The sequence below is a fragment of the Podarcis pityusensis genome (genome assembly GCF_964106645.2).
Source record: "Podarcis pityusensis genome assembly, chromosome: 3".
Lineage (NCBI taxonomy): Eukaryota > Metazoa > Chordata > Lepidosauria > Squamata > Lacertidae > Podarcis > Podarcis pityusensis.
The window spans coordinates 105,664,347-105,683,266 of NC_138026.1; the positions used below are offsets into that span (position 1 = coordinate 105,664,347).

The 18,920-nt window shown below is 44.1% G+C and overlaps 1 protein-coding gene across 6 annotated transcripts in view; it reads left to right on the plus strand.

The window, feature by feature from the left end:
• Positions 1-18,920, plus strand: part of ANAPC1 (anaphase promoting complex subunit 1) — a 56,793-nt gene continuing 37,873 nt past the window's right edge. Inside the window, exons 1-18 of one of the 6 annotated variants that reach the window (XM_080998107.1) lie at positions 1-180; positions 1,641-1,877; positions 3,228-3,389; positions 4,313-4,364; positions 4,631-4,734; positions 5,971-6,053; positions 7,037-7,110; positions 8,258-8,406; positions 9,486-9,706; positions 10,935-11,141; positions 12,282-12,377; positions 13,254-13,344; positions 13,456-13,521; positions 13,959-14,096; positions 14,834-14,974; positions 15,427-15,487; positions 16,302-16,489; positions 17,676-17,750. In XM_080998107.1, the coding sequence (XP_080854233.1) occupies positions 1,665-1,877; positions 3,228-3,389; positions 4,313-4,364; positions 4,631-4,734; positions 5,971-6,053; positions 7,037-7,110; positions 8,258-8,406; positions 9,486-9,706; positions 10,935-11,141; positions 12,282-12,377; positions 13,254-13,344; positions 13,456-13,521; positions 13,959-14,096; positions 14,834-14,974; positions 15,427-15,487; positions 16,302-16,489; positions 17,676-17,750 (2,121 nt within the window). In that variant the 5' untranslated portion in view covers positions 1-180; positions 1,641-1,664. The remainder of the gene's footprint in view (positions 181-1,640; positions 1,878-3,227; positions 3,390-4,312; positions 4,365-4,630; positions 4,735-5,970; positions 6,054-7,036; positions 7,111-8,257; positions 8,407-9,485; positions 9,707-10,934; positions 11,142-12,281; positions 12,378-13,253; positions 13,345-13,455; positions 13,522-13,958; positions 14,097-14,833; positions 14,975-15,426; positions 15,488-16,301; positions 16,490-17,675; positions 17,751-18,920) is intronic. The other 5 variants (XM_080998108.1, XM_080998109.1, XM_080998112.1 and 2 more) reach the window with 5 other exon arrangements.

Consider the following 18,920-nt stretch of genomic DNA (forward strand, 5'->3'; position numbering starts at 1 on the left):
GCCCTCGGCCTGCCGCGCGGGCGGTGATGGGAGTCCCAAGATGGCGGCGCCCGTCTGAGAGAACTTCGGAGGGAGACCGCGCTGCCCGCCCGCCCGCCCGCCGCTACCCAGGCAAGAGACACCGGGAGGAGCCGCTGGAGCCCAGGCCCGCAGCCGACCGCGCTTTCCTGTGTCACTCAGGTTCGTCAGCCAGTTGTTGCCCCCCCCGCCAGCCCAGCCTCTCCAGCCTCCCTCGGACCCGTTCCCCATCCCTTCCCGCGGCTCGCTTCCTCCGGCGCGGAATCGGGGCTCCGTATCGCGCGCGCATCTGCATCCCCGCCCCGCGCTCGCGGCGCGTGCTCTGCGCGCGTGAGGAAGCCGCCGGGTTGGCATGGCTCTCCTCCCGGGCAAAGAGGTGTGCGGGGTTGCAGCCTCGCCCGGCTCATCGATCCCGGAGAATGACTTGTCCATGTCCTAATAATAATAATAATAATAATAATAATAATAGCAATAATAATTTAAATATTGGATATATTGTGGTTGTTATTATTATTGCTTTTATTATCATTCAGTTTTAATACCGCCCTTCATCTTGAGATTGCAAGCAGTGTGTGTGTGTGTTTTACAATAAAAAAATGCATACCATAATAACAATAAAAAAGCAATCTCTTTGGTGGAGAAAAGCACCCCAGTGACCTGTGTTTTCTTCCTTGTCCAATTGGGGTTTCCAGTTTTCTTCTTGCCGGGCACTCCTCAAGCAGGATGTATGGAAGGGGAGGGCACAAGTGTCAAGCTTTTTGGGTTTGCAAAGGGCAGCAACAACAACCCTGTGCGAGGATAGGGATATTCGTAAAAAGCATAAGAAACACCAAAGCCTGCCTTGGGAGTAAGTGTTGTTGAGCTCAGTTGGACTTCCAGTTGTAAACACATAAGAGGATTGCACTGTGAATGTTGTTGAGTTGGGTTCCCCAAATAACCACAAGATGATTATTATTTTTATGTTGCCCATTCATCATATGTCCAAAGGACAAGATAGACACCAAGTGGTGTGTTATTCCAAGGATCCTCTTCCTTGGAAGTTTTTAAGCAGAGGTTGGATGGCCGCCTGTGATGTAAGCGTCAGTTGAGGTTCCTGCAACTCTACAATTCTATGAGGAATGTGTAACCTAGAACACATGCTTGGAGTCCGTGCTTAACTTAGGCTGCACTCCTAACCTCAGTTGCTTAGGAGTGAGCTTATTGAAGTCCGTAGGATTTATTTCTAAGGATACATGGTAAGGACTGTGCAGCTGGTTACTCTGTCAACCATAAGATACTCCTTTAATACACAGCATCTGTTACAAGTCAGTTCACTTCCATTACAAAAGCTTGCTCCAGTTGATTCAAGCATTTTCAGTGTAGGTTGATAATTTTCAGTGCAATAAAAGGGCCGATTTGGATGTCTGGGCTGAACGATGAGGGTGGAGACACTTCTTCAGGTATACAGGGCGCTTCTATCACAATATGAGTACTGACACCTTTATTTATTTTTTAAACCAAAGAAGCACTGGTGATGATAATGATAAATGAGGGCAGCCAAGTGAATAAGGGAGAGTCGAAGCATTGTGCATGCTGAAAAAGTCACACTTGAAACCACCTCTGTTTCTGTATTGGGTCTTCAGAAATAATGTTGATATTTGGAACTCATGTCGAACATCTATGAAGAGAGGGTAATGATGATTGCAGCAGGGGATTTGCAGGAGTTTGTCCCTTTTGGCCGTGACCACTGCAAGCACCACCCAAATGCGCTGAACCTGCAACTTCGGCAGCTGCAACCAGCCTCGGAACTTTGGTCGTCGGACGGAGCGGCTGGTTTGGTGGGATCCCTTCAGGAAGTTACGATCCACGAGAAACACAAGGTAGAGCTGCCTTTGGTGTCAGCATTTAAACCAAACAAAGCATATGTGCCAATGAGCTCTGTTGGTTTGAGAATGAGGCTACAGTGGTGCCCCGCAAGACGAATGCCTCGCAAGACGAAAAACTCACTAGACGAAAGGGTTTTTCGGTTTTTGCGTTGCTTCGCTAGACGAATTTCCCTATGGGCTTGCTTCGCAAGACGAAAACGTCTTGCGAGTTTGTTCGCTTTTTTCTTAAAGCCGCTTGAAGAGGCGCAGTTGCGACGGACTGTGCTTCGCAAGACGAAAAACATTGCAAGACGAAAAGACTCGCGGAACGAATTAATTTCGTCTTGCGAGGCACCACTGTATTAATCTCAGGGTTGTGGGTTCAAGTTCCAGGTTGGGCAAAAGATTCCTACATTGCAGGGGGTTGGACTAGATGGTCCCTTCCAATTCTATGGTCCTGAATCAAAATGATCAGCCGGTGAGGAAGGGAAGAGAAGAAGACGTGATAGGAAAATACAACGGCCTGTTAAAATAGTTTCTAAGTCGTAGGAATAGGTGGTACACTTTTTGATATTTTATTGATGAGTGAACACTCAATGAACCATAGTTGTCAGCTTTTCCCTTTTCTTGCAAGGAATCCTATTTGGAATAAGAGAATTTCCCTTTTAAAAAAGGGAAATGTTGACAGCTATGCAAGGAACATTAATAACATGAACAGATAGGTCAGGGGTCAGCAGACTTTTTCAGCAGGGGGCTGGTCCACTGTCCCTCAGACCTTGTCGAGGGCTGGACTATATTTTGGAGAAAAAGAAGAAGAAGAATGAATTCCTATGCCCCACAAATAACCCAGAGATGCATTTTAAATAAAAGCACACATTCTACTCATGTAAAAACACCAGGCAGGCCCCATAAATAACCCAGAGATGCATTTTAAATAAAAGGACACATTCTACTAAGTTACAGGGAACCAGGCAAAGGGCCTTCTCAGTAGTGGCATCCGCCCTGTGGAACGCCCTTCCACCAGATGTCAAGAGAAAAACAACTACCAGACTTTTAGAAGACATCTGAAGGCAGCCCTGTTTAGGGAAGATTTTAATGTTTAATAGACTATTGTATTTTAATATTTTGTTGGAAGCCGCCCAGAGTGTTCCAGAATTTCCCTTTAAATCACTTTGGTGCTCCTTCTGGCCATGCAAACTGAAATGTGTTCAACTTTTACTGATCAGGGCAAGATCGGCTTAATGTAACCACAACTAGCTAGGGCCATTCTCTGTTCCCTACTAGATAGTCTTTGAAAAATAATCACACCAATAAGCATAATACGCAGCATTTGCTAATATTTCTTATTCATTTCCCCCCCTTCAGGAAAGTTGGCAGCTAAGGAAGGGCATTAGTGATGTTGGCGAAGAAGTCGAGTACGATGAAGAGCTTTACGTGGCCGGCAATATGGTCATTTGGAGCAGAGGGAGTAAAAGCCAAGCTTCTGCAGTTTACAAAGCGTTTACGGTGGACAGCCCTGTTTTGCAGGTATGGAAAATGGCATGGTACCATAGAGCTTCTTTAGCTGCAAGTTGCATATGAAACCGAGGCCAGAATTATCCTTGCACTCGCTTAGGAGAAAGCCTCTTGGGGGATCAGTGGCGCAGACGACCAGTCAAATATGCAGGAGTTTGGGTTGTGTGGTCTTTTTATATAAGCAAGCAGCAACATAGGAAGCAGCCTTATGCCACGTCAGGTCCATCTGCCTCAGTATTGTCTGTTCTGACTGGCAGCAGCTCTTCAGGGTTTCAGGCAGGAGCCTCTCCCAGCACTACTTGGATGAGGAGAGAATAACATGATGGGGGCAGAGAGGAGCATTTTTATTGTATATTCATTACTATAGTTAGGATTATAACATGTTTTCTGAATCCCGCCAGGAATAAGGTGGGGTAGGAGAATGAAAAATGAATGGAGATTGTGACTTAGGTGAAAAGAGTGTATTACACAGGAAATGCTCTGGTGTGTGGATTGTGTCATTTTGCCAGTATTGCCTGGTGTAGTATTATATTTGCGGAAATAATTCTTCTCTTACTTTTTTAAAAAAATGTTTTTGTTGTCCTGACTCAGATGTGTTATGTATTTATTGTAACCCACCTTTGGATAATTAAAAGAGGAAGGTCTGGCTATACATTGAAGGAAGTAAATGAAATAAAATAAGCATAGGCACTTGCAGATGGAGTTTGCAAATAGTAAATGCAAGCGGTTTCTGCCTGAAATGGCTGCCCCTGACCAGCAAAACGCAAATGAAGACGTGGGCAAACTCTGGCTGTTCAGATATCTGAATCAGCTGTTCGTGTAGTGAAGTTTGGGTATAATTCTTTGCGTTCAGATAACTGAGATTTCAGATAACGAGTTTTCCAATAGCCAGACCTGGTTTACTCTTTCTGCTGAATATTTTTATTTTGTTTCAGGCATTGTGGTGTGATTTCTCTATACCCAAGGATAAGTCTGACAAAACGGAAGGTATGTTTCATTTTTATTAGGCTTCATTTGAAGTCTGGAAGAAATACGTATGCCTCACTTTCCCCTCCTCATGAGTTGCTTAAAATCTGCTTGCAGGCGTAAACATGAAAAACAACAGTAATAAATGATCCAACTTGAAAGGCACCATCTGTTGCAATATGCTATAGTTTTCCCAAAACCAAGTGTGTGAAATGCAGTCTGGTTTTGGGAGAAGGGTAGCTGAATGGAAGATTATTAAATTATGCTTATTTGTTCCCCAATTTCAGATAGCACCGAAGTAGTAGAAAAGTGTATCTGTATATTACAGAGCTCTTGCATAAATATCCACAGCATTGAAGGAAAGGATTACATTGCTTCTTTGCCCTTTCAGGTAAGCATATGTGAAAACCAAATTCAGAAATCGGGAAGAGTTGCTGTGCTCACTAAGCCTGGCCTCCTGAGCTGTCTTATTTCTTTGAATAAAGACTTAATTTAACAGAAGCCGTGTGAGTTTATTGCTGACTTGCCCCTGACACCTGCTCCTGACATCCTTGCAGGGAAGTAAGAAGCATTATCCGAGTTCAAGGACATATTCCAGCCAGGCAAAAAAGAAGGGGGGGAAAGCAGGACTGGCGAAGGGCATGGCTTGTGGGGTGGGGGGGCGGCGGCTTGGGGACAGTCCCAAGGGAGAGAGAGAGACCTGGAGGGCTGCATTTGACCCTTGGTTCCCCACCCATGTTATAAACAAAGCAGAAATCATTTGTGTCCTGGTACCTAAAGCCTTGGGACGTGGGTGGCGCTGTGGGTTAAACCACAGAAGGTCGGCGGTTCGAATCCCCGCGACGGGGTGAGCTCCCATTGCTCAGTCCCTGCTCCTGCCAACCTAGCAGTTTGAAAGCACGTCAAAGTGCAAGTAGATAAATAGGTACCGCTCCGGCGGGAAGGTAAACAGCGTTTCCATGCGCTGCTCTGGTTCGCCAGAAGCGGCATAGTCATGCTGGCCACATGACCTGGAAGCTGTATGCCGGTTCCCTCGGCCAATAAAGCGAGATGAGCGCCGCAACCCCAGAGTCAGTCACGACTGGACCTAATGGTCAGGGGTCCCTTTACCTTACCTAAAGCCTTGACATTATCTGCCAGCCAGCTGAAAATCAGAAGTGTTCAAATAATAATAGTAATAATAGTAATAATAATTTTTTATTATTCCCCGCCCATCTGGGTTTCCCCAGCCACTCTGGGCAGCTCCCAATTGAGTGTTAAAAACAATACAGTATTAAATATTAAAAACTTCCCTAAACAGGGCTGCCTTCAGATGTCTTTTAAAGATAGGATAGCTGCTTATTTCCTTCACATCTGAAGGGAGGGCGTTCCACAGGGCGGGCGCCACTACCAAGAAGGCCCTCTGTCTGGTTCCCTGTAGCCTCACTTCTCGCAATGAGGGAACTGCCTGAAGGCCCTTGGCGCTGGATCTCAGTGTCCGGGCTGAACGATGGGGGTGGAGACGCTCCTTCAGGTATACAGGACCGAGGCCGTTTGGGGCTTTAAAGGTCAGCACCAACACTTTGAATATCCTGGATATAAACATGTGAATGATGTTTTTAAAAATAAAACTTTTTTTTACATATAGGTAGCCAATGTCTGGCCAACAAAATATGGCTTGCTGTTTGAACGTAGCAGTTCTTCGCATGAAGTGCCTCTTAGCCCAGCCAGGTAATTAGACTTTATTGATTCTTGACTGTATGGTAAGAAGCTGGGCCAGTGTCCTTAGTAAATGTGACGGCCCACACATTCTGTGGCTCTTTAACTTCATTTCTTGGCATGTCTCTTGGCAGGATAATTCTGTAGCTAACAGAGTGGATAAAAATATCATGAGATTTTCCTTTTAATCTGATTTTAATCTGTAAATTTTCCAAGTTATGCTAAATGTCCCTTTGAAAATAAACTGACTTGAAAAACATGCAGGCACCTTTGCAGAAGATTGGTATTAATTTAAAGTACATACAAATATGTCAATCACTTAACAGAAAAGCCCCAGAAGCATACGCAGGTATTTGGACAGCATGAATATCTGCAAGAACCAGGTTTTTTGTGACTATGCCGTGCATCATCCTGGAATTGTAACCTGTATCAGTTCGAAGAATGCAAAGCACAACATGATATTAGTAGGGCTGCTCTGTTCTGTATATTCTGAGATATAATGTCACACACTTTGTTTATTTACCTGTCTTGCATTTTGGGGGTTACATTTCAAAGTTTTAAATTAAAAATAATTTAAAAGCATAAACCAACTTAAAAATGATTTCTGAATGTGATCCTAACTTATTAAAGTCCACACATACAGGCTGTATTCAAATCTCATATTCTCTGATCTTCCCAGTTGTAGTTTGGAGGACTGGGAATGAGCGTGTTTCCTTCCTGCCTCCCCTTATGTTCCCAGCTTCAGGGGACACTTCCTGGTTTGCCAAACTACAGTCTGCTGTTATATGCAAACCTTCTGTTATTTACCAGTTCACAATACATTTAGGATGCTGTACTGAGTTAAGTCTGTGATCCTAACCATGTCTACTCAGAAGTAAGCGCCATTGAATTCAGTGGTGCTTACTCCCAGGTAAATCAGGTTAGGAGGGCAGGCTTTAGTTGCTGCTCTCTGTTCTGCCTGCAGTACTTAATATTTTGTCCCACTTTCTTTTCAGAGAACCTTTGCCCACCATGTTCAGCATGCTGCATCCGTTAGATGAAATAACACCAATGGTTTGTAAGTCAGCAGGTAAAATATGTAATTCTTAAAAACAAGGAGGAAAAACAAGTCCAGCTGAGCAGTATTCGGAGATGCTTGACTAATGTTTTGCTGGTCCCTGCTTTTGGTGACATTTAGGAATTTGGAACACTAATTTCTTCATCGATTGAACATTTTTTTGCTCTGCTGTTTAGGAGAACCAAGCTCGCAGAGCAGCAAAAATCTTTCTAAGTCTTACAATCAAAAAGTCAGGGCACAAGAGGTAAAGGGATTGGGAGGGAGGAGGAAAAAGCAAACCAACCTGGGCACTAATTATTAGTTATAAAATTTAGCAGGTCGTGGAAATAGATTAAAGTACAGGGGAAATCCTGGCACTTCCTCTTTCTCTGGAGGCCTCAATTATAGTATTTGGTAGCTGAAGCAAGGACTTCAAGTGATTGATTGATTGATTGATTGATTGATGAGACCAAAATCCAAAAAAAAAACCTTTGAGTGTTTATCTTAGTAAAAGACATTTTGCTGAAGACGTTTCAACTCTCTGTTGCATTAATGGTAGTAGAATTAGAAAATTAAAGGGGGGGTACCCCTAACAAGCACGCACAGGAGAAATACTTTCATACTTTCCAAGGGGTCAGGACAAAAGACATTGATTATATTTATAAACTACCCTTTTATACCATTTTTTTAAATGTTACAATAAAATGTAGATGCAACTATCTTACAGTGCTGAGCTTGTGAACGTTTCAGGAAAACGTAGCTGTGAATAAATTCAAGAGGTTAATTCTGCCCTCTCTAAATTTTAAAATAATCCATATTGGGAATGCCAGGAAGAGGTTTTTGTAATTAGCCTTCTGCTGAAATTTGCTCATTCATTTTGTTAATATATTATTAGGACTTGTTTCTCAACCTCTAAAATGCAGGTGACTTACTGTACCTTAATAGGTTTTTTTAATGTTGAAATAGATAGTTAAGTCTCCAAAGCTGAAAATAACCCAAGCAAAGGCATATTACTACAGCCCCACAAGGCCCCACATTAGTTCTGCACCACCACACTCCTGCCTTTGCTGCCATCTCCTTGTTGCCAATGTTTACGATGGTGTGCACATGTTTTTTTTGAACTATGTCTCCTGCCCGGCCTTTTCTCATAGGTGGCTAACCTGACTTTTCTCCCGCTTAGCAGGTTTGTTTGGCTCTGCCAGAGTACAGTACGTTGCTGACTATTCGATGAGAATTGTTTTCCTCAACGCTGAGCCTTCCATCCTAGTGACGTACGATGCCACTCAGAGTGTGCATACCATCTGGGCGCTTCGTCGAGTAAAAGCAGAGGTAAGGGCCCAAGCGCAGGATCCATGTGGAAATGTTAAAAACTAGGAGGCTCTGCTGCCTTGATCCAGTTCCAATACCTCGTCCCACCCCAATGACTGCTCTGAAGAAAGGAGAAAAACCTGGGGGGATCTGTGCTGCCACTGTTGTCAGAGGTGGGATGTCTCTGTATGTAGTTGCTCAAAATCATAAGTTGTAGCACTTAGGTCCTGTATGGAGGCTTCCCATAGACATCTGCTTGCCCACTTTGAGAGCAGGGTGCTGGGTTATAGGGAAGCAAAGATCACCAGATTATCGTCTTCCAAAGCAACTGCTCTATTCTGAACTTTAAAATGGAAAGTGTAATGCTGGTGGCCAACAAAAGAGGTTTAAAGACTTTCTCAAGGCAAATCTTTAAAAATGTAGTATAAACACCAATACTGTAACTGGGAAACACTGGCCTGTGAGCGCTCCAGTTGGAGAACAGCCTTTACCAAAGGCTTTGAAAACACTCAAACTCAGGATGAAAGGGAGAAGCGTGCTAAGAGGAAGGCATGCTTGGCAAACTGTCGCCATGATCAAATCTCGCCTGGAAACCTATGTCCCCACTGTAGAAGGACGTGTGGATCCAGAATTGGTTCCACAGTCACTTACAGACTCACTGTTAAGGCTGTTTTCATGGAAAACAATCTTACTCAGCTATGAGTGATACCAAAGAAGAAGAAGAAGAAGAAGGGTTATATGGACCTTTGGCTGGATCCAGTAGGGTTCTTCTTATGTTTTTTTATGATCCTGGACCTCTCCTCTCCTTGTTTAGTTGGCCCCTTAAACTTTGGATACATTTCATGTTACTGAGCCTGGATAGCTCAGTGGGTTAGAGCGTGGTGCTGGTAACACCAAGGTTGCAGGTTCGATCCCTGTATGGGTCAGTTGCATCTTCCTGCATTGCAGGGGGTTGGGCTCCTCAGGGTCCCTTCCAACTCTACAATTCTATGTTTCTATGTTTTAAAATTAGGTCTGTACTTCAAGGTATCCTGTTACGTAAAAGCTATGCAGTTTCGAACAACATAAGCCGATTTTTGTTGTTGTGCTCTTCTCTGCAGGAGCAAAGCGCTGTCTTGAAATTCTCCGAGCAGGTGGGGACCCCTCAGTATGCGGCCGCCAGCAGCTCCTTCACAGTCCACCTTCGGAGCCTCTCTAAGGGTGACTCCCCTGTGGCTTCCCCGTTCCAGAACTATTCCTCTATTCACAGTCAGAGCAGGTCAGCATCGTCCCCCAGCATTCACTCCCGATCACCCTCCATATCCAACATGGCAGCTCTAAGGTAGGCTGGTAAGCTTTGGTTGTCGATTTGCAAAGAACTATACGGGGGAACCATGCATGCTACAAATCCTGGCTTACTGAAATCTTCTGCGGGTGGTTGCAGCTTCAGACTCCAGCCTTAAAGGGTTGTGGAGGCCAAGCTCCCGTGTGTTGGGATCATATCTTTCGTAAGCTGAAATGCATTCGCTGCTCTTCAGCTTCCCTAGCATATTTTAGCCTCTCAGATCTTGTTGGGTCACCAACCTTTCTCTCCCACCGGGGCAAATTAAGAATCTCGGGTCGTAATCAGCTAACTTATTCATGCGAAGAGTAGCATGAGTGCAATGGAACTTGCCCATGCACGCCCTGCACCCTTCCCGAATCTGTCTGGAGAGTTTGGGGGAATCGCTCGAGCAGATTTAGGGGGCAGTTGGGTGGAGGAGAGGTTTGGAGAATCCCATTCTGCTAGCAGTAATCCTTGCGCTAATGGGACCCTGCCTTAGTGCTGTGTTGAACACAACCCCCATTTTCACTCTTCCTACATTATGAAACTGTGATAGGGACATTGCAGTTTCCACATTCCACATTTTGGAAACGCTGCTGTAGAGGTTCCCTGCCCCCTTGGAACGTTAATCGCCTTGTCAATTCCTGGCCAGCTGCAAAGAACATTACCTTAAGAAATATTTCTGTGCTGGCTGTAGCTGTTGGGAGTTGTAATGCAAAACATCTGGAGGTTGCTGGAGGCTTAGATTGTATGCTCCTTGGTGTTAGGGCCTATTGCTTCCTTCTTGCAGTGCTACACGGCCACATTCATACATTCCAATAACACCTGTTGCCTGTAGTTCTAATTATAGTCCTTAAGCAGGATCCTAAGAACCTGCTTCTCTTTCCCATCACCCCAAGTGCAAGCTTCAAGCAGTTCCGTACAAACTTAAGGATTGCATCAGTTTTCCATCCAGGCTGCAATCTCTTACACTGTGTTGGAAGCCGCTGTGGCTGCCACACTGCTCTTTGATCCCCTTGCTCATTGTGGAAAGTGAGGCCAGTATTATTTTTTATCTCCATATCATACATGCTGGTGCCTGCTGAAAGATAGCCACTTTCCAGAAGCCCATGAGTTCATAGTTGAAGATCTGAAGTGAAGAATTAAAACGTAGATCTCCTCCTCTCTTGGAAGTGGCTTTCTGGTGGAAAAAAAGGGGCGTTGGACATGTAACTCATCACCGGGAAAAATTGTTTTCTTTTCACAGCCGATCTCACTCCCCAGCCTTAGGGGTGCATTCGTTCTCAGGAGTGCAGAGATTCAACTTCTCCAACCATGCACAGTCTCCCAGGAGGCACAGTGCCTGCCATTCTCCAAACAGTGCGATGGACTCGTTCTTCGCCCCGGAAACGGAACTCATTGTTCCAGAGCTTTGTATAGACCATCTATGGACGGAGGCCTTCGCTACCACAAGGTTTGGGATAATCCTATCTATTCAGCAAGGGGTCTCAACAGCAGGGGGCTGCTTTCTCTTGAGTGGGGTGTTTTATTGTTCGTAAAGTTTGGAGAAGAGAATAGCATTGCAAATATGTGTCTGAACTGACGTGCCTGTCCGCTGGTAAAAGCAGAGTTAAGAAGCCGAGCACGGTATCCACCCGGAAATGTTAAAAATCAGGAGGTGCTGCTGCCTTAATCCAGTTCCGTGCCTCATCCCACCCCAATGGCTGCTCTGAAGTAAGAAGAAAAAACTTGGGGAGATCTGTTCTGCCACTGCTCCCAGAGGCGGAATGCCTTTCTGTATGTTAGTTGCTCGAAAGCACAGCAACTGTGGGGGTGCTATTGCCAGGGTCAAGCAAGATTCATAATGGAGGATCCCATGTCATATTTTAAGTTATGTCAACGTTTTATTTATTTATTTATTTATTTATTTATTTAGAGTATTTGTACCCCGCTCTTCAGCAAAAAATGTCTCCTAGAGTGGCTTACATTAAATCAGAACAAGACATTCCCTACCCACAAGCTTACATTATAATAAACAGACAAACAAATTAATAAGAATACAGCACACAAGGGAAAAGGAACAAGGAGGGAAGAGGAAACTCAGAACTCAGGCATCATACTTATGCCATGATCTACCGTAATAAACCAAAAAAAAAGTTCAGATTGACACAAATCTATTCGCAATAGATGTCTGCCACATTCACACTGTACATTCAAAACAGCGTGATATACCATTTTGGGCAGTCATGGGTTTTCCTAAAGTATTCTAGGAGCTCTGGTTCATTAAGAGTTGTTGGGGGAGACCCCTGTGACACTACTGTGCTTGACCGTTATCTCCTATTGTTTCGTTCTTGATGCATTCCATTTCTTTCAGTTGTGCTAGAAGAGTTAGTTTGCTCTGTTAGGAAAGGTTTAGTAAAGCTCACACCCAGATTGCAGACTGCAAAACTCTGATTGTGCAAAATGGATTCAGAGATGAAATAAAACGGGGAAGATTTTCCTACGCCTAGGATTGCTCTGTTAAGGAAGCATAAAATAATCTACACTTTAATTTGTAAACTTTATTTGAGTAAGCTTAACTTTATTCTTCTTTTGATTATTTGAATATTGACAGAGAGAAGAATTCTCAAGCTTCCAAAGTATTTATTACGACTGACCTTTGTGGGCAAAAGTTTTTGTGCTACTTAGTGGAGTCTCAGCTTCAGTTACGGTAAGTGCATTTTGATATGTGACTTTCTCGAATTTTGTCTAAAATACTGGAAACATAACCAAAAGAGAGCTGAATATTATTGCAAATCCCAGTTTTAGCATTCAGAAAGGGGTCTCATTCGCATATCATGGTAAATGAGAAATATTACAGACATACGAGAGGCCCCATCAGTATTGTCATTCCGCTGGTTCTTGTTTAGGCAAGCTTTCCCCTGAACGTGAACTTCTGATCTTAATGCTTTAACTGTTTTTAAACTGTTTTAATTGTCAGCCTTTTTAACTGGCTTGTATGTATTAATTTAGAACGTTTTAATGCTCTGGTGAAATTGTTATTGTGTATTTTAATTAGGTAGGAATTTTATATTTGATTTTGTAGCATAAACTGCTTAGAAGCATTTCGCCATACAAGCAGTATGGCAAATAACAAGCCACAGTTAATTGTTTACCACGAGCACTTGGTTCCGACTGCTTCTCAGTTTTCATTTCCTATTACTCATCATTTTCATTTGTATGTTGGAGGGCTCTCCAGAGGTGAAGCAGTTCCCCCTAATGATGGTTTGTCAATTCAGACATGCAAAAATCATAGAAAGTACCAACTGTCATTTTTTATTCTCCTTTATCGTCCAGTTAAAAACCACGGCTTGCCATTTCGGAAATCGTATCAAAAAATTTCATTGACCAAGCTTGGGTTTGATGACGAAACCGAGTTCCTCTCTAAACGTGGTGCTTCAAGTCAAGCAACAGCATTCATTCATATTTATATACAAAACGTTAAGCATCAGTAGCCTTCCCAACTGGCAGCCATGATATTTTTTGGAAAACTGCAATGCAAAAATAATACTGGAGAAATTTGCCTTTTTCCTCCCCTGGTGTTTAGCTGTGTAAAGTTTCAACAGAGTAACGACATGTCACAGTTGATCTTTGGCTCTGTCACCAACATCCCGGCAAAGGATGCAGCTCCAGTGGAAGTAAGTATGAGACTGTGAAATGTAGAGCGTGCAGACAAGCTTAATGGCACTTGATTGCATGTGCTCAAATGCCAGCGGATGAATTTACTCTTTTTCTTTTGGCCTTTACAGAGCATTGACACAATGCTGGTTCTGGAAAGCAATGGAAACTTAGTCCTGTACACCGGAGTGGTTCGGGTAAGTGTTCGTTTTACAGTGTTTGTTTCATAAAACGTATATGCTACTCGGTTGCAAACCAAGCAAAGAAACCTCAAAAACTTTTCCTCTAGCTCAGGGTTTCCCAAACAGCTGTTTCTGGACTACAATTCCCATCATCCCTGACCATTGGTCCTGCTAGCTAGGGATGATGGGAGTTGTAGTCTAAAAAACAGCTGGAGACCCAAGTTTGGGAAACCCTGCTCTAGTTTGAGGTTTGGCAACCTTTTAAAGTCCAAGCACTTTGTTTCCTTCTGTGGGGGGAAGCAGCTAGAGCCAAAAGGTGGTTATTTATTACTTACAGCTGAATTCTAGCATTGCATTCGTTGTTAGGCTTGTCTTTTTACGGACGCTTTGGACTTTAAAAGCTCTCTCTCTTGGAACTCTACTTAGTTTCTTCATTTCTCGCCCGTTACAAGGTAGGGAAGGTTTTTATACCTGGTTTGCCAGCTCCGTCACTGACGATGTCGAATCAGATGCCTCGCCCCAGCACCCCTCTGGACAATGCCAATACTCCTTCCAAGCCCTTGAACAAGCACCTCGGACCCTTAGATGAGGTAAGGGGCTCTGCTGTTTCCTGTGTGGGTGTATAGATCATCGCTCAATATTGCCCTGTTTGTGTTTTGACACAGAATGGGGACTTGCGGGGAGGGCTCTTTGGGGAGAAATGAGGCCCACAAAAGTTGGCACGTAAGGGTCAGGTGGAAGGCTTTAAATAAAAAGTGTGGTTCTTGGCATTCTGCTCAGACACCACAGGTTGCAGACACATGCCCAATTCTAAATCCTAGTTTTCACCTTCATAGCCCTTTAGAATGGGCAACGAAGTTAGCTGAAAGCTCACCTTCTCCCACATATACCTGCCTGAACCTTGAGGTGCTTTTCAGAAGCCCAGCTCTGGGTGACTTTGCCGAGTGAAAGGAAACTTGTAGCAACTAGGAAGAGGACCTGCTCAGTGGTGGCCCCCTGACAGTGGAATGCCCTCCCCAAAGAGACTTGCTTGCTACTTTCTTTATGGTCTTTTCAGTTCTATGAAGACCTTTTTGTTCTCCCAGGTCTTTAAAAATTGCAATCTTAAGACAGTGAGTGTTAATCGATTGTTTCTGTCCTTTGTGATTTATTTCTGTATTCGATGTATTTAAATATTGTAAACAAACAAACAAATTGTAAGGAAACTGTAGTCGCAGCTTGATTCATATCTTTCTGAACCTGCTAAGGAAATTTGTTTTGTTTAATCCTGAATCTGGGCTGTTGAGAATAGTGCTAAAAGATTTTAATATTTGCCCCCCCTTTTAAGCAGGGCGTGTTGTCCCCTGTTCCAGAGCTGAGGGATTCTTCCAAACTTCAAAATTCCTCTTACATTGATGATTGCACTTTTCAGCAGCTTTCAACTTTTATTCATTCTGTGAGAGATCCTGTTCAGAACAGAGTGACTCTGGTAAGTGGTGTTCTGCAGACTGAGAGTTAGCTGACCTCAGTCGAGGCACAGTGTGGCACAGTAGTTGAAGGGTTTCTAGCTTGGTTCTGGAAAACGCAATTTCAAATCCTTGCTCATCCATGCGTTAATCTAAAACTTAGTCCCAGTGTTCGTGAGCTTTGTCTCTCTCTCTCTTTCTCGTTCTGGGTTTAACAAATAAACTTTCTGGTTCATCATTTGTTAGATCTCCATACCACAGTTTGCTTGTTGATGAGCAGAGAGAGTGAAACTCTGGTGTTAAGGATCTTTCCTTTCCCCTTTTTTATATTCTTCCCTTTGTGAATCTCTTGCCAAAAGAAAAGGACCATGCTTTTGATTGTCCATGGGTCGCTTGATCATGTTAACCTATCATTTTAGTTTATGTGAATGGCATATGCTTGATAATTCACCTGTTGTTGTTTTTATTCTCCCAGGAACTCAGCAGTGGCTCCATGGTCAGAATTACCATCCCAGAAATTGCAACTTCGGAATTAGGTATGATATTGAAGAATAATACTTTTTTTGTTCTTGCTTGTGAGCTCTCCTTCCCTCCCCCTCCCTTTGTCTCACCAGTGACATAGGATCAGCAAATTAAAATCCAAACTCTGAACCAGTGTAGACTTAACTTGGATTGGACTCAGAGCATAATTGCTTGACCAATTATCATTTCCAGGACGCGGGTGGCACTGTGGGTTAAACCACAGAGCCTAGGACTTGCCGATCAGAAGGTCAGCGGTTCGAATCCCCACAACGGGGTGAGCTCCCGTTGCTCGGTCCCTGCTCCTGCCAACCTAGCAGTTCGAAAGCACGTGCAAGTAGATAAATAGATACCACTCCGGCGGGAAGGTAAACGGTGTTTCCGTGCGCTGCTCTGGTTTGCCAGAAGCGGCTTAGTCATGCTGACCACATGACCCGGAGGCTGTACGCCGGCTCCCTCAGCCAATAAAGCGAGATGAGCTCCGCAACCCCAGAGTCGGTCACGACTGGACCTAATAGTCAGGGGTCCCTTTACCTATGCCATGATTAGGAGGACAGGACCAAGAGAACAAAATTAACCCCATCGTTTCACAGCTGATTCCTGTAGGCTGGGGCTCAAAGCAAGTCCTTTTTGGATGTCCATGAGTTATGAGAGAGGGAGGGAAAACTTTTCTCTATCTGCTTTTTTCCATGCCATGCATAATTTTATAAAATTCGATCACCCTGGGCCAGTTAAAAGCAAATGGCTTTCAAGTCACAGAAATGGATTGAGTAGCTCAGTGACCAAACGGTAATCTGAACAGTTCTTTCTTCACCCCTTTACCCTAAACAGTCAAAAGATGTTTACAAGGCATTAAGTGTATCCTGCCCAGAGAAGTAGCCGTGCAAATGCTCGTCAGGTGGTACAATGCCTACAATGCACCGGGCGGACCGAGTTACTACTCGGAGTGGAACTTATTTGTTACCTGCCTCATGAACATGATGGGCTACAACACGGACAGAGTGGCCTGGACTCGTAATGTAAGTGACTTCTGCAGCGACATCACTTGACTTCTCACCAACAGCTTACTACTAAGGCGCCACTTGAAGGGTGGGAATTCCACCATGTGCTCTGAAGTGTTGGACTACTGCAGTGCGCACTTTGAAGGTGACTCGGAAACTGCAACTAATCCAGAGTGCGGCAGCTAGACTGGTGACTGGGAGCAGCCGCCGAGACCACATAACACCGGTCTTGAAAGACCTACACTGGCTCCCAGTATGTTCCCGAGCACAATTCAAAGTGTTGGTGCTGACCTTTAAAGCCCTAAATGGCCTCGGTGCAGTATACCTGAAGGAGCGTCTCCACCCCCATCGTTCAGCCCTGACACAGAGGTCCAGCTCCAAGGGCCTTCTGGCGGTTCCCTCGCTGCGAGAAGTGAGGTTACAGGGAACCAGGCAGAGGGCCTTCTTGGTGGTGGTGCCTGCCCTGTGGAACGCCCTTCCATCAAATGTCAAGGAAATAAACAACTATCTGACTTTTAGAAGACATCTGAAGGCAGCTCTGTTTAGGGAAGTTTTAATGTTTGATGTTTTATCACATTATTATTATTATTATTATTATTATTATTCCGCTGGGAGCCACCCAGAGTGGCTGGTGTATAAATAATAAATTATTACTACGTTATTATTATTATTGATCCAAATACCTTCAGGCTTTCTGCTAGTAACAAGGTATTGTTGAGATAATGTATCCTGTCCCTTCCCTGTACTTCTGATGCAATCTACCTTAGAATTAAACTATATATACACAGAATCTTGCAAGCACTAGCAACAGCATGGTTCCCTTGATTTTGGGTGCTCATACATCTTACTAGTTATTGCTTGGCACTATACAATAGTTCAGTATAGATCTTAGGAAGACAGGAGTGCCTGGCGTGCTCTGGTCCATGGGGTCACGAAGAGTCGGACACAACTAAACGACTAAACAACAACAACATAGATCTTAGAGCAGGGACAGCCAACCTCCAGGTTGTCTGGGGCTAGTGAGAGTTTTAGTCCAAATCGGGCGGGGTTCCAGGTGGCGGAGGCTAATGCAAAGAAATAATCACAATTGTACGTGGAACTGTTGCACGATCAGCTTTGCTTCTTCTGATAGAACGATTTCTGTAATGTATGAAAACTGAAATTCAGTGCCCAGTGTGATGATTTATTTATCTGTTTATTTCAGCTTGATTTTGAAGGCTCTCTTTCTCCAGTCATTGCTCCCAAGAAAGCCCGGCCGTCAGAGACAGGATCAGATGAAGTAAGGGAATAATTTATCATTTTAATTAGTAGTTCCTGACCAGCTGGAGGATTTTTGTGCATTCCTCTGGTTTGGGAGATGCTGCTTTCTAGACTTGTATGGGGCTTAGCTAAAAAACACACACATTTGCATGAACTTGTTTGGTGTTATGTGAGCATCAGGTGTGCTCTTTCGACTTACAGCAGGGGTAGGATTTGTAGTCCAACAGGTGAGAGTTTGTACTTCAGCCACAACCTGGTGTTTTGGACTGAAGGCTGACTTCACAGGTCTGCATATCACTTGATGAACTTTGATGATTAGCTGCTTGACATAAAAAGCTCCCAGAGGGATAGCTGTAAGTAAAACCATGGAGAGTGCAGGGGCATCTTTAAAAGACTAATAAATGTACTATGACATATTTTGTGGACTAGAGGCCACTTCATCCGATTTGGAGTTGTGTTTTGGTACAAGGCAGCTCAGATTTGGTACAAGATAGCTCAGATTGAGTGCTGGACCATAAAGAAGGCTGATCGCCGAAGAATTGATGCTTTTGAATTATGGTGCTGGAGGAGACTCTTGAGAGTCCTGTGGACTGCAAGAAGATCAAACCTCTCCATTCTTAAGGAAATCAGCCCTGAGTGCTCACTGGAAGGACAGATCCTGAAGCTGAGGCTCCAATACTTTGGCCACCTCATGAGAAGAGAAGACTCCCTGGAAAAGACCCTGATGTTGGGAAAGATGGAGGGCACAAGGAGAAGGGGACGACAGAGGACGAGATGGTTGCACAGTGTTCTCGAAGCTACCAGAATGAGTTAGACCAAACTGCAGGAGGCAGAGGAAGACAGAAGTGCCTGGCGTGCTCTGGTCCATGGGGTCACGAAGAGACGGACACAACTAAACAACTAAACAACAACAACAAGCTCAGATTGTTAATGGCGGCATTGAAAAAAGTATTGTGTTTGGGGTCGATAAACAAAACTTTGTCTGCTCTCTGATACCTATTTGACACATGCAAATGATCACCATTGGTGCGTGTTTCAGCAGCTGACCAGGCAACATTTCTTCCTGATCTCGCAATATGAAAGACATTGTTGTGGGTGCCGGTTTCTGAACTGTGACCTTAAATGCTAATGAGCAAGCAAACAATGTCTTGACAAAATAGGCTCCAAAATAGGCCACACCAGCGAGAGA